Source organism: Populus euphratica, unplaced genomic scaffold (assembly GCF_000495115.2).
Source record: "Populus euphratica unplaced genomic scaffold, PopEup_1.0 scaffold3.1, whole genome shotgun sequence".
Taxonomy (NCBI): domain Eukaryota; kingdom Viridiplantae; phylum Streptophyta; class Magnoliopsida; order Malpighiales; family Salicaceae; genus Populus; species Populus euphratica.
The window spans coordinates 5866098-5881956 of NW_011499847.1; the positions used below are offsets into that span (position 1 = coordinate 5866098).

A 15859-nucleotide genomic window follows, 5' to 3' on the forward strand; every position below is an offset into this window, starting at 1 on the left:
CGGGTAAGCTACCTTGTAAGCATCCATGATGTGGAATGATATCAGCTTGTTAATGTCAGTGACATTATCACGGGTAAGCTACCTTGTAAGCATCCATGGTGTGGAATGATAATGGCTAATATTTCCTTTCATTTGTGATGATATATTCGTCTATTCCTCTGTTTTTCTTTGGAGTTATTAAATGAATGGTTATCTTGTTTTCATACGTTGTGAGGCCAAATATGAGCCTGATAGCAGCACGCCCAGCAAATCGGGTGAGAGGAAACCAATTGGAGAGTCCTGAATAGTGAGATTTGGCTAACATCCTCGTCCCATTTCTGTAAGCCACCCCCAGCCCTTTCGTTTGGAAATCGGAATGGGCCAGAATCCCTTGTCATTTCTTGTACAGTAAATGGCATTATTTTGTTCAAGGATGATAACAATCATTGGAAAATCAGAATACAATTTACTTTATCTTCTTTGGTAATACGAAGACTTATAAATCTTGTTTCTGAATCAAAACCAAAGGCAATCTCGGCTCTACGAGGAAGTCTTGTTACGAACAAGAACCAGAGTATGATGCGACATGTACCTAAAGCCCAGTAATAAACCGAGGCTGTATAGACGTTAATTAGAGTCAAGGAAAATATATTTCTTATATCAGTCCAACTATGGCTATGAATGACTAATCTTAACATGGTTTTTGAATGACTTGTTGAAGGGGAGGCGTGGAGGACACCTAATCTTAACATGGTCCTCTTCAAAAAGTACAAAACCCTTGCCCCCCAAGGAGTCAAATTTCTCAGGCAGCTTTTTATTCCTCTGCAAGTAATCTACCTAGAATAAATAAGAAATGTAGCTTTCATCTTCTTTTTGTTCCTATCTGCCTACCCTAGCTTGCAGGAGATCAAGTAAGCTCTTTCACTCCATAAATGTTTTTCACATCAGTTCTTCTTTTTTATTTTCCTATTTCCTTTTTGTGAGTTTTGGGCTTCGAACTGGTTTTGGTTCTTGTTTTCATGCTTCAAATTTTGTCTTTAATGTTAAACTGTTTCTCTGGTTTCAATTCTTGAAGAAGATCATTATGTCATGCTAGTATGACTGGAAACCACGACATGTCAATATTACTTCCTTTTCTTGTAACTTCTCCTGATCGTAAGACTTTAGAAGTGAAATGCATTCATCTTTGATTCAATCAATATAACGAGAAACCATGAGTTGAATGATATCTTCCTTTTGTGATGGTGGCATAGTTGTTAAACTCATATGAACTTGACTGGTAAAGTAAGTCCTGGTTATGGATTGGAAAAAAGTCAAAAGCTAGTCGTTTTGGAGAAATCTTACACTCAATGTTCATCTATTAATCTTAACTGATGTAAAGTGTGAATTAGGCATTCTAATTTTGTCGAGCTTGAGCTTGAATATCGGAGCTTGGTTCAGGAACCTGATAGTTCACTGTTAATGGGTTATAAATTTCTTGTCTCGTAATCGTTTGATGTAATTGTCTTTGGATTTACAAGTCGACACATTTAACTATGAAATATCAAAGAAGGTCCTTGCTCATGGTTCTATTTGGTTATTCTTGTGAATATACAATTCAATTGCAAATTGCCATTTTGAAAATGAGAGTTTTTATCATGCTCACTTGTGCTTTCATACTTTGTTGGTTACAGGCATATTAGAAACTAAGAGCTTTTTGAAAGCGAGCAACATGGCAAAGCATCATCCAGATTTGATTATGTGTCGGAAGCAGCCAGGAATTGCCATTGGAAGACTTTGTGAGAAAGATGATGGGAAATGTGTCATCTGCGACTCCCTGGTGCATCCTTGCACACTTGTGCGAATTTGTGATGAGTGCAATTATGGATCCTTCCAAGGTCGATGTGTTATCTGTGGAGGAGTGGGAATTTCTGATGCTTACTATTGCAAAGAGTGCACACAGCTGGAGAAAGATAGGGATGGATGTCCAAAAATCGTTAATTTAGGGAGTTCGAAGACAGATCTGTTTTATGAACGTAAGAAATATGGTTTTAAAAAAAGATGATAAGCAGCGAGTTACATCTCTAGTGGTTTTTCTCTGCCATTGTTAACCTGAATTTCCCGAGACACAAACAAAATTGATGGACAATGTTGTAGTTCTTGAATTGTATTACTGATTGTTACTGCCAGTCATTGCGAAACGCTATTGATTATGTTGCCTTTTATCCAATTGACTTGGATCGTACTATAGAGATGCCTAGTATTAATTTTTTCTCCTTTTGTGCTCTCTGCTTACTTCAAATCCCATGTTTATGGTCCAATGGACTTGCATTGTGTGAGGATCTGAATTTAGTTTCAAATATTGCTCGTGCTTGGCAGCCTAGTCTTGGCTACAACTGTTGAAAGCTTTGATTTGTGATGGTAGATTTTATCCTTTCCTCCCTTTCCTGGTGTTTGAGGGGTGCTTCTTAGAAGTGGCAAGATGAATCTAAATTTCTGATGCTGAAAATTTGATTTTCACTTTGTTGAAGTGAAAATGCGCCTTATAGTCTTCCGCACAAACAAACATATTTTTAGAATGTTTTTAGTAATTACGATAGTTTTTTTAATTATAAAATGAAAATATCAGGTCTTTAAAAATATAAATATTATAAATATTTTTAAATTTGATTTTTTATCACAATTTAAGATTAAAAACAAGTTTAAGTAATGAAAATCAAATAATCTTTGAAGTTATAATCAACCAAAAAATATCTTCAATCCCACTACATCAATTTTAAATCATGTTTGATCTTCAATCCCACTACATCAATTTTAAATAATGTTTGATTTTTAATTTTTTATTTGAAATTATTTTTTTTATTTTTTAATTATTTTAATTTTCTAGTATTAAAAATAAAAAAATATATTATTTTTATATATTTTTAAACTGGAGTACTTTAAAAATTAACGTCTATTAAAATATCAAATAGACTATTAGAAATGTCAAAAATATATTATTTTTATATATTTTTAAACTAGGAATATTTTAAAAATTAACATCTATTAAAATATCAAATACACTATTAGAAATGTAAACAGAGGCTTGCGAATGCTGGCCCAAAATGGGGAATCACGCGGAATGGACGAATAGAAAGTTTTGGTAAGTACAGTTTTGAGATTGTGACGCTTAGCTTGGTTGCATGTCCTTGTGAAAGACATCCCGTTCATTTATTAAAAAGTAGAGTAAATTAAACGACTCCATGTGTTCTTCCGTTCAGCATGGTCGTTCGCTATGTCTTCTTCAATGGCAGCAAATCACAGTCGAACAGGCTAATCAATGGGACGAAAAGTTCACCACTAGATGTGATTAAGAGAAGTACCTTCTCTTTCCAACTTCCAGAGGACCTCCACTATTGAAGGGAAAAAAAAAGGAATTTACTTTTTTTAGCCTAACTATAAATGCTCAATTTTACAATTTATATGAAATTTTTTTGATAACCTCGTCAAAACAATCCTATTTTTATAATTTTTTTGTATATTTATATTATATTGATATGGAGAGTTTTAATAAATTCTAATTTAATTAATAAAAAATACTTGTAAACTATTTAAATTAACTCTAGCTACCATATTTGAGCTTAACTTTTTTCTAAAATGCTTGATAACTCGAGTTAATGATAAAAATGTTGTTAAACATCATTAATATTAGGTATAAACCACAACATTCATGTGAGTTTCGACTATTATATCCAAGTCCAATATATTTAATTCTTGACAACATGTTTAGATTTATTTTTTACTACTAATGAGTTTAAAAATATTACTTGGACCCAATATTGTTTGGAAATTTTTTTCAAAACCTCATGTAAGTCTTTCAATATTTTACATTAATATAATATATATTATTTTGAATAAAATATAATTCAAAATATTATAAAAATAAAGTATTTTAGCTTGATATAGTATTTTAACTTATTTTTTTTTTTAATAATAAATTCTAATTTAATTAATAAAAAAATACCTGTAAACTATTTAAATTAACTCTAGCTATTATATTTGAGCTTAACTTTTTCTAAAATGTTTAGGCTTGAGCATGATAACTCGAATTAATGATAAAAATATTATTGAATATCATTGATATTAGATATAAACCACAACATTCATATGAGTTTCGACTATCATATTTGAGCCTAATATACTTAAACCTTGACAACATGTTTAGATTTATTTTTTACCACTAATGAGTTTAAAAATATTACTTAGACCCAATATTATTTGGAAATTTTTTTCAAAACCTCATATAAGTCTTTCAATATTTTACATTTTACATTGATATAATATATACTATTTTAAATAAAATATAATTCAAAATATCATATAAAAATAAAGTATTTTAGCTTGTATAGTATTTTAGCTTACTCTCTTTTTTTTTTTAAAAAAAAGATTTGTCAGCTATATAAATACTCATAAATCTTTCATGTTCATGAATTCTTTATTTTTAATATTTCTAATATATATATTTTAAGAGTTTATTTATCTAAAATATCATTATATTTTCTTTAAAAATAATTATTTAAATATATGAAAATTTTTAAATTTATCAAAATAAGACCTTTTCTTGCACTATACATCAATTATATTAATTTTCTATGCACAAGTCATCAATCACTCTGACTATAAAAAATAAATTAAATTATTAAAATAAAAAATTAACTAATTATCTATTACATAAACATTACATAAATTTTGAAGTTCTTCTACTACAATTTTATCTATGACTAGGCATGATATTAACCTTCTAGCGCACGAAATACATATTTATTATAACTATATTCTAAAAAAAAAAGGGATTGATTTTATATATATAACACCGAGACTTTAAATTATCACTACCTTAGGACGAAAATACGTTTAAAAAAAAAACATCGAGAGATTCAATATTACCCTCAAACATCTAGGGCCAAACGTGTCACAAACAGAACAGTGTCCTTCCCTAGTTCTCTGTTTTGAATTTGGACACATGTTTATATAGGCAAATTAATGAAATAAAAAAAATGATATAATTGTTTTGAAATATAAAAAAATATTTGTTGATAGGATTTGGAGATTTTTATATATATATATATAAGGCCTTATTTGTTTTCAGTAAACCACTTTTACTATTTTTTTATATATTTGATCAATTAAAAAAATAATTTCCCTTCAAAGAAAAAGTTAAGCCTTTACAAGAGGAAAGTGCTTTCCTTTTTGTATCTTTGGAAAATATTTTCATTTTTTTACAAAGAAAACATCTGATAAAAAAATATTTTAAGATATCTTTGGAAAATATTTTCATTTTTTTATAAAAAAAACATCTCATAAAAAAATATTTTAAAATTAAAAAAATATGAATAGATTTTAGTTTTACAAGATTATATATCTATAATATTATATTTAGAATATTTATGTTATATATATAGCTATATTTTATAAAAATAAGCTATATAATCTAATAATAAAAATCACTATCACACTTTTTATATCTCATTAAATGATCAAATAGTTATATATTTTTTTATTCTTTTTTCAACTTACCTTTTGTGATGTTGCTAAAGATTAGAAAATAATTTGTTTTTTTAAAATTTACTTTTTATAAAAAGTATTTTTCAATAAACAAAAAATGATCCTAAAATAATATCATCAAACATAATAATATTATTATCAAAATGGATTTAATTATATAAAAAGGAGTTGTGTGTTCTCAATTAACTAAATGAAAATGAATCACAATTTAATATAATCAAACCTACCATTAACTGTCTCTCGTTTAATTAATTAATCACATAATACTAATTTTTATACGAGAAAAAAATCCATCACAACTACAACCAAGTAAAAAACCCAGGACTTTAAAATTCCCAGAATTCTTGAAATCCCTAGCGTTTCTTTTCAACACGTGATGAAGACGACACTTCGTTTATGGTTCCAACCCGCCGACATTTCATTTGTATTTATTGGGCAGACACTAGTTAGAGCCCAGGCCCATCTTCGCAGTCGGCTTAGAATTAAAGTTCGTGTCGTTTCTCGAGTGTTCATTCTCTTATAAGCCCATCTACAAACTCCCAAACAGAAAGTGTTCTCTCGCTCCCTCTCTGCAAAAAGAGAAGCAACAGTCTCAAATCGATTCCAGCAGGTACGTACATGTCTTTCTGCTTTACTATATTTTACACTTGATTTTTTTTTTTTTGTTTTATATCAGACTTGGTGTTTCGATATTTGGTGTGTTTGGTTTCTTTGCTTTGTAGTGTGGGTTGGTTGTCACAGGTTCTAATTATAAGCTTAGGTTTTTATCTGGGTGGGGTTCTCATAGGAGCACTTGTCTTAATAAAAGAGGACTTTGTTGTCTATTAGAAGCACGAAATAGCACTTGTCATCTCAAGCTTCTTTTCTGAAAAGCTGACATTTTCAGTCTTGGAAGTCCCCAATCAAACATGAGCTTCTTCAATTTAATTAAAAGGATAATTTAGTTAAGTTTGACCCTCAAAACTGGCACTAGGTTCATTAGCCTGATAATTCCTGCTAAGGAAAAGCATGGATCTGCTGTTCTATTTCCAGGTCATATAATGTATTCCATTGCTTCTGCTTGTAGCTGATCATAGAAAGTTGGCATGAATGTGTGAGTATACTTATGGAGTCTATTGTTTTAGGATGACCCTTATGAAATTTGATTCATTTTGTGTCATTTTTTTTATTTAATTTGTATCATATATGCTAAATATGAGGCATTGGAATTGTATCGGTTTCTCAGAAAGAGGAAAGAAGAAGATGTTTGCGCGCTGGTGCCGTTAGTTGTTGCTATGAGCATACATAGTGCGCGAATTGTAGTTATGAATATGAGGCGAGATGTTATTTTTTTTACCAAAATGTAATCTACCCCATGCTTTGACATATGTTTACAGTTGTGGTTGTCTCAGGTGCAAGTAGCAACACTAAGATCTTGAAGAAATCATGGCGAAGCATCATCCTGATTTGATCATGTGCCGGAAGCAGCCAGGAATTGCTATTGGACGCCTTTGCGAGAAGTGCGATGGAAAATGTGTAATCTGCGACTCCTATGTGCGTCCTTACACACTTGTGCGAGTATGTGATGAGTGCAACTATGGATCCTACCAAGGCTGATGTGTTATTTGTGGAGGAGTGGGAATCTCAGATGCCTACTATTGCAAAGAGTGCACTCAACAGGAGAAGGATAGGGATGGGTGTCCAAAAAGTGTTAATTTAGGGAGTGCCAAAACAGATTTGTTCTATGAACGTAAGAAATATGGTTTTAAGAAAAGATGATGAGCAGTGGGTCACATCTTTAGTGCTTTTTTCCCCTCACTGGTGCACTCAATCTAAAATGTCGAAACTAGTTATTAAGTCTTGAGTTGTATCTGCTGATATTACCCCTAGTCGTTTTGAAAACAATATTGATTACTGAATTTGTCGCTTAATGCAATGGACCTGGATTGTATTGGAGCCATATCTAGCCTTTTATGATGTCATGAATTCTATCTTCTTGTTTATAATCTAATTGACTTGGATTTATTTCCAGGCATGTTGGCAATTAGTAATGCCCCTCTGTCCTAGCAGTATGTTTCATTCACTAATGTTATCATTTGTTCAAGTTGATAACGTGAAGTTCTTGGCTCGAGTTGTGAGCAATGGTAATTTCTTTACCGGGCCTCTGCGGTTTTATATCATGTTGTAATGTGGATTAGGTTGTGTTTGTCGTTACTATAAGTTTTTTGGCCTTCTGCAGGGATTAATGTTGCTGGTAGTGCCATTTTCTGTTTGCTTAATAGTATTTTCTCAGGTGACCATCATGTTCGTGAGTGTTACGATTTGTCATGTCTGTCGACCTTCGATGATTAGACTACGACATCTACATTGCTGGGAACGCGGGTCTTTTCTGGATCCAACTTTTTGGTTGTCTACCTGCAACCTTTACGGTCAGCATCGTAATTCATAAAGCAGCGGGTAGAGCGGGGATGTTGACTTTAAAGGAAAGGGATGGTTTTAAAAACCTAAAAAAATAAGTTTTTTTTGGGTTAATATGGATGCTGGGATCAGTTTTTTTTTGGTTAACATGGATGCTGGGATCAATTTGTGTGTATTATGATTAATTTTTGTATCATGATTAATTTTATAGTCTATTAAATATTTTGTAAGCTCAATAAACAAATAAAATACCATGAGATAACAAACATATCACATAAAAAAAATCTAGTAGAAACATGAAGAGAAACTATATCAACCCCACTCCCATTGTTACTCGATTCATTTGCCTTGATTGTAAGCTCAATAAACAAATAAAATACCGCGAGATAACAAACATATTATATCATGATTAATTTTTGTATCATGATTAATTTTATAGTCTATTAAATATTTTGTAAGCTCAATAAACAAATAAAATACCGCGAGATAACAAACATATTATATCATGATTATTTTTAAATAAGTAAAGTATCACGAGGTGACAAGCATACCACACGGAAAAGATATAAAATAAGTAAAGTATCGCGAGGTGACAAACATACCACACATAAAAGATATAGTAAAATTCATTAAATATCCTGCAAGTCCAGTAAATAAGTAAAGTATCACGAGGTGACAAATATACCACACAGAAAAGATATAAAATAAGTAAAGTATACCACACTGAAAAGATATAATAAAAACATGAAGGGAACGAAACAACAGGAAGGGAACAACTGTGCCAACCCTACTCCCAGGAACTCGATTCATTTGCCTTATCGTTGATCTGTGGGCAGAGAATCTAGTGTTTTTCATTGTTCTGCAAGTGGAAACTTGGAGCCTCTTGCACCACTAGGACGTTGAACTGCATTTGAATTGCACTTGCATTCACGGTCCAAAACTGCCGAGATGTCGGTCGTTGCGTATGTACTGGTTTGGATGCTGCCTGCACTCCATGATGATAGTGCCACTAGTCGTGGCCCTAATCAGATGACGCCTTTGCATGATTGTATTGACTTTGACACAGTAACATAAATCCATTCTGCCATTCCTTGTTTTTTATTTTTTTATCAATGTGTTTCTCAATTACTCTTATTTAAAATTAATAATTATGTAAATTTTTAATAGTTTTAAAGTAATTCAAACTTATAATTATTAAAAAATAAATCAAATACCTAACTAGTTAAGCTCCCTCTTGATTTACCATTCTTTTTTTTTAGATTAATGAGTAACATAAATCCATTCTGCCATTCCTTGTTTTTTATTTTTTTATCAATGTGTTTCTCAATTACTCTTATTTAAAATTAATAATTATGTAAATTTTTAATAGTTTTAAAGTAATTCAAACTTATAATTATTAAAAAATAAATCAAATACCTAACTAGCTAAGCTCCCTCTTGATTTACCATTCTTTGCTATACAACTGATGTCTTCAACACAAGACAGTGCGGAGTGTCATGTTCGGGCATGCAATGGAGGGGTTTGAAGCTTTGCACAAATGGTCCAATTTTTTTTTTATCTATAAATGTGAAGGTCCTTTTGCGGGTGAGGGATGCCTTGTCTGTATTTTTCTTTGTTTTTAACTGTGATGGTAGTTTTAGGTTAGTTTATACTTCAACTTAGATACAATTGTACATTAATTACTGTATGCTAATCTTTTTTGTTCTAAAGTTCGTAGCTCTTTGATGGCCTGTCTTTCAGACAGCTCAGACACATTTTCGAAACTTGGATACTCCACCACCACAGATAAAATCTTACAACTGATTGATGTATCTCTCTCTCTCTCTCTCTCTCTGCAGATTCTAGTGCTCCTTACTGCGCAACCAAGAGAAATTAATTACTGTATGCTAATCTTTTTTTGTTCGAAAGTCCGTAGCTCTTTGTTGACCTGTCCTTGAGACAACTCAAGACACATTTTCGAAACATATCTTAGATACTCCACCGCCACAGATAAAATCTTACAACTGATTGACGTATCTCTCTCTCTCTCTCTCTCTGCAGATTCTAGTGCTCCTTACTGCGCAACCAAGAGAAATTAACTACTGTATGCTAATCTTTTTTTGTTCGAAAGTCCGTAGCTCTTTGTTGACCTGTCCTTGAGACAACTCAAGACACATTTTCGAAACATATCTTAGATACTCCACCGCCACAGATAAAATCTTACAACTGATTGGCGTATCTCTCTCTCTCTCTCTCTCTGCAGATTCTAGTGCTCCTTACTGCGCAACCAAGAGAAATTAATTAAGCACTGCCATGATTAAAGAAAACACGTTGACATGAACAGATTGCTCCATCTGCGGCCAATTCTGCGCATTTAGGCTTATCTACAAACTCTTTATGAAGTGAAATGCGAGTTCAGGGCTTGAAATTACTAGAAAAGGAAACAACACGAACCGATTGAGTTGTATATGCCATGCTCCAGTAAAAATGCTGCCTACATCATGGAACCAATTGAATAATGTATAAATTCAGAGAAGAGCATTGCAGTGATTTGACATATAAAATCCAGTTATGAAAATACAATATTTGTTCTGCTTACGTTGATTGATATTGTTGCAGTAGTTATTTTTTAAAGTATTAGATATTTAAAAATAATTTAAAATAATTTAAAAATATTAAAAATAATTAATTTTTTAAAAAAATAAAAAAATAAAGTTTCATCCACAACGCCAAAAACACGATAAAAACAAGATTATACTACTTCTTTTGATCCAAAACCACTGTGTTGAAAGAATCATACTTGCTTTTAAAATGAAATCAATGGCAGACTCTTTCATTTCGTACGACGTCTTAGAAATACTTTGAATAGATACAATTGTTAAATTTTAACCGTGTGGATGTTCTTACAACTAATTTTAGTAAATGAGTTTCTTTTCAGAGAATCTTTACAACGTATGCGAGTGCATAAGGTGGAGTTTACACATCACGTGTTGCCCTGATTAAGATTGGAGAAATATGTTAATTGCACACTCGATTTATGCGAATAATTTTAATTGCTTTCAAAGCTGTTTTCGCTCACAAATCACATTGATAGCAATGAAACTATCAAAGTCAAACCTTTGCTTCAAAACAGAGTTATACAAATTACAATAATGGTTTATTTTTTTTAAATTTTTTTTGGTGGTGCTAAATTCACGATCAATACATCAAATTGTGCCTTTTTTAGAAATACTCTCGGTTACCTCCAAGGTTTCCACAAATGTACCACACGATTTGAGGTTTTTATTTTTATTTTTTTATGTTAAGGTTAAATCTATGTATTTTTTTTTATTGAATTAATTGAAGACATAAAAATGGCATCGAGAATGAAAAAATAATGATAATTTCATTTTTGATGACTTTAATTTGATGTTTACATCAAGTGATTAAAGAAGGAATGTTGAGTTGGTGCTATTGAAACTTTGGAACCATTTTTCTATAAAAAAACTTATAATGTAATACAAACAATTCTTATACATAATTGCGAGAGAGGGTGTTATTAAGGACATTCTTGCATCAAAGATTATTTTCTGTTTACCATACAATATTTTTAATACAATCTTTTTATTTGCACAGTCTGTCTTTTAATTTTGTTTATTATCCAGAGAGGGGTATTTTGTTAATCGGCAACTAGCTATCTAGAATTATATAATTACAAATTTGACTGCAAAAAGCAAGCACCCCTTTCCTTTTCAGGAAAAGGAAGCGACAGCACCCCGTTGACCGGAAGCTCAACGGTTCTGATGCACCCACGACAGATATCAAAAGTGGCATCCACGATTTGTAAAACGTCAACTCTCATCTCGCAATCATTATTTGCCAAGTGGAAGTAATGCGAGATTCATTGCTCTATAAAAAGGGAGCGTTGTCTGCTTGCCATTTAGAGAGACAAAAGATGGCATTTGGAGTTCGCTTGTGTTTGTGTCTCTTGCTTGTCTTTGCTGTAATATCTTCTGCTCGCAACACCATTTCATTCTCAGGTATGTTTCCTCTGTTATATTTTCATGGAGTATAAATATATCGTATGGGTCATCGTGCAGCGTTTTTTTGTTGAAATCAAAGGTCTAGACTTTTTCTTGACCGATTGCTTGATCGGATGTCCGAAAAACAGGATATGGGCCATTTGACTAGCGAAAATTTCTTTTTCTTTAGCTATGAAAGGCCTTAAAGAATGCAATTTGTAATGCCATTAATTGTGGTGATGCATGTATATATACACGCGCATACACCATTTAGATCAGCCATGGATTGAATTCCAGTTCCTTAGCATGCAGAAAATCTCCAAGACCCTTCCTGTGTTTAAGTTGAACAGAGAAGTTAATCAAGTCCACAGCACCTCGGATTCCAGGAAATTAAGATCATAGGGATGCCCGTTATCACGTCTTAATCTATGGTTAATAACGTCCATATTATTATTGTATTGTGTGCAATAGGCCAGCTAGATTCTGTGTACATGGTCTGCTCTGCATCGATACTTGTCCCTGCTTACTGGCTATTATCAATATATTACCTCACTACTCACAGCACTTTCGTAAGAGACAACATCCTTAATTGTTTCATGACAGACCAAATTGAGGACTCGGGACAAGGAAACAATTATTATTATTATAGCATGTTGATTTGATTTATGCGGATACAAGTTCGAGAAATGAAGAGATTTGTTTTTGGTGAATTTAAACTAGGAGTCTAATATTGTTGACTACTTGATGGTTTCTAAATCATTGATTGTGTTAATATACACGCAGACAATGAAATGGCCCTTGCTGTAAAGGGGAGGTCCTTGAAGATGACACTGAACGATTACGGTGAACCAATGGCAAACCGTGGGCACGATCCTTCACAAAGAAACAAGAACCGGGATGGCCGTAAAGGCTGAGAGATTCCATGGTGTCTTCTTTACTCAGTATTTTGGATTCTAACCTAAATATATAATGAACGGAATAAATAACACAGGCTCACGTTTTGTATTGCAAGGGAGCTGACTCTACCTCTGCCATATTAATATGTATTCTCTAAGGCTTTTCTTCCTCGTTTAATTGTCATCTTTCTTATTTTCAAGATGTTGTCTCGTGTTAAGTAGCTTCAGTGTGATCAAACATTATTTTGAAGATTTAATTTAGATCCTCTCAAGCTATCCATGACATGAAATAATGTCTTCTCTGTGCACCTTTGTGTTATCAAGAAAAAGGGGTTCAAACGTATATCGGACTCTATTTCATTATAATAACCATTATGATTTAAAATATTTTTATTTAGAAATATATTAAAATAATATTTTTTATTTTAAAAAATTATTTTTAATATTAGCTTATTAAAACGATATAAAAACATTAAAAATATATTAATTTAAAATAATTATTTTTTTAAAAACATAAGTTAAACCACATTTCTAATCAAACCTTAAAACTATAAAAACTTATCATTTAAGTATCTCAAGTTCAAATAAAACTTGACCACTTAAGAATTCGAAATAAAATTAGATCACAGATGATAATTTTGTGATTTTTACATTTCAAAATTTTAATTAAAATGATTTGACATAGATTTTTTTTTTTATTACATGGTATCATTATAAAGAATCTAAAATTAAAAATGGTTTTCTTGTAGTTAAGTCTCTGCTGGAGGAAACAAAAACATATCATTTAAGTTTTCTGGCATGAAGATACTTCATTTTATATATAAAAAAAATTTAACTGCTTTTTTGGAATTTTTATGTACTTCTTTACACTCAGGTCCTTACAATTCTAATTTATCATGAAATGATCCTTGAACTTCATTTATATTACAATAGAGTCCCTGAATGCTAAGAAAAGATAAAGAGGAGGGTTTTTTTTGGGTCTTTAAGGTCCATCAGAACATGTTTTAAGGTTCAAAATGAATTTTTACAAATTTTTAGGATGATCTTAGAGTGTTTTAGAAAAAAAAATAATGTAAAAATTAGGTTTCTAAGAGCCAAAGACAACATTCACCATTTTTTATGACAGCAAAATAATATAATCGTTGAAAGCTGCAAACCGTGACATTAAAGTTACAGTGCCAGCGCTTAGGACCGAGGAGCTGGTGAAACTTTCTTCAGGCAGAATTCATGGCAGTTGGCACCATGAATCAGGCGGCAATTGACAAACTCCTACCATTTGTTGCTTTGATACCCTTGAGAAATCTGCGCGATGGCCCGTCGACGCAGTAATTAAGTAATTACTTTAGGCCCAAATCCTACTTTTTTTTGGGTTCATGCCCAAGCCTTCTAATTTATCTTAATCGCCTTCCATTCAATCAATGCTGGGCCTCAGTGAATCTGGACCGACATGAGCCTTTGCTATCTTGATCATAAGTGGGCTCGCGGCAGCATAGGCTTCTTTTAGTGAACAGGTTTAGATTTTTAAGATGAAGCTGCCACTTGGGCCTAACGTAGAAGGCTGCAAACCATGCCAATTTTTTTTAAAAATTCAAAGTTCTGGGTCCGACGCGTCCTGCTTAGGCACTCAGGCCTAGTTATCATCGGGCCGATGCATGCAAGTTTGGCGAACGCCCCCACCCGCTTTTCCCCCCATTATCTATAATTTTTTTATCCGGTCAATATTAATTTTATTTCAATGGTTGTTTTTATTTTTATTTTTTATACAACCCAAAAAATAATCATTTCTGTAAAAAGGAATTATTCTCTATACAACCTTGTAAAAAATTAATGATTAATTATGAAATTGTTAAACAGAAACAGAGGCTTGATAATAAGAAATATTTTAAAAAAATATATATAAGCATTGATCGTAGATTAACATGAAAAAAAATTATTCATATTAATTCCATAATTTTTATTTTTTCCCATTATTTATTATTTGTCAATATCGATTTTTCACAAATATTTAACGATTTTGTTTTTTGCATTTTTCATAAAACCTCACATAAGCAATTATTATTATTATCCAAAACTCATGGTACTGTACACGGTGTTCTCTGCACCAGTTCTTGTCCCATGCTTACTAGCTACCGTCTTATTATATTACTTCACTAAGAACAGCCCTTTCACAAGAGAGAAACAGCGTTTGTATAACGGAGGTAATTGATTGCAAGCAAGAAACACTGGTTCATGTTTAGCACAGAACGCCGCAGATCACCGCTATATATCTCTCGAAGAAGAAAGCAGCTAGGTTATGGAAGAAAACAAAGAATGCCCCAGATCACCTCCCCCCCCAAACAAAAAGAAGAAGAAGAAGAAGAAGAAGTAAGAAACAGCTAGCTAGAAGTATCAATAATCATAATAAAATATTTCTCAAATATTCCGTGAGTTTAGCTTTAACAAGCAATTACAGAAATTTCTACGGCTCTGTTATTAGAAAAATCAATTAGATAGCTATGCCTACACGAATGCTGCACACCATCGATAACTGAGGTCTTAGATACGAAGAGAAGGCATTAACGTAGACGTCTAAGCTAATCAAAGGTAAAGTGCACAAAGCAGACAGGCGTAGCCGGATTTTTTAAATGAGAAGGTAAATTAATGATTATTTTTTTATATACAGACATATACTATATAAAAATCTAATTTAAAATATATATATCAATTCAAGTTAAATAAAATCAATTTAAAAATATTTTAAAAAAAACTTATGTTATAATTATTTTTTTGAGATTTTAAATTTTAAAACTGCTTCGTAATAATTTTATTTTTAATTTATTAAAAATATATTTCTCAATATATACAACAAATTTTTATTTATCTACTTCTAAATCTTTTAAGAACTAGTAAATTTCTTGATAATAATTTTATAATGACATATAGTACATAATATCTAAAATCATAGTTTAAAATGATTATCACAAATCGATGTTGTTCTTAATTTGTTTTGTAGAAATGAATTAAATATAAATATTAAAATTTTTTAATTTATCTATTATATTTTTAATTTTTTAAGTTTTTTAAGTTGTTCTATACTTTATTTTT

General features: G+C 31.6%; 1 protein-coding gene, 1 long non-coding RNA gene and 1 pseudogene across 2 annotated transcripts; all 3 read left to right on the forward strand.

Moving 5' to 3' along the window:
* Positions 1-226: 226 nt before the first annotated feature.
* On the forward strand, positions 227-2235 carry LOC105110594 (PHD finger-like domain-containing protein 5B). Its single transcript, XM_011005683.1, has 3 exons — positions 227-319; positions 701-890; positions 1653-2235. Exon 3 carries the CDS (start codon positions 1691-1693, stop codon positions 2021-2023), a length of 333 nt encoding a protein of 110 aa, XP_011003985.1. The 5' UTR covers positions 227-319; positions 701-890; positions 1653-1690; the 3' UTR covers positions 2024-2235.
* A 3780-nt stretch (positions 2236-6015) lies between these two features.
* On the forward strand, positions 6016-7528 carry LOC105110602 (PHD finger-like domain-containing protein 5B; annotated as a pseudogene).
* Positions 7529-11761: 4233 nt separating this feature from the next.
* LOC105110665 (uncharacterized) lies at positions 11762-13025 on the forward strand. Its single transcript, XR_839513.1, has 2 exons — positions 11762-11897; positions 12663-13025. It is a non-coding gene; the product is annotated as an uncharacterized LOC105110665 (long non-coding RNA).
* The last annotated feature ends 2834 nt before the right edge of the window (positions 13026-15859 follow it).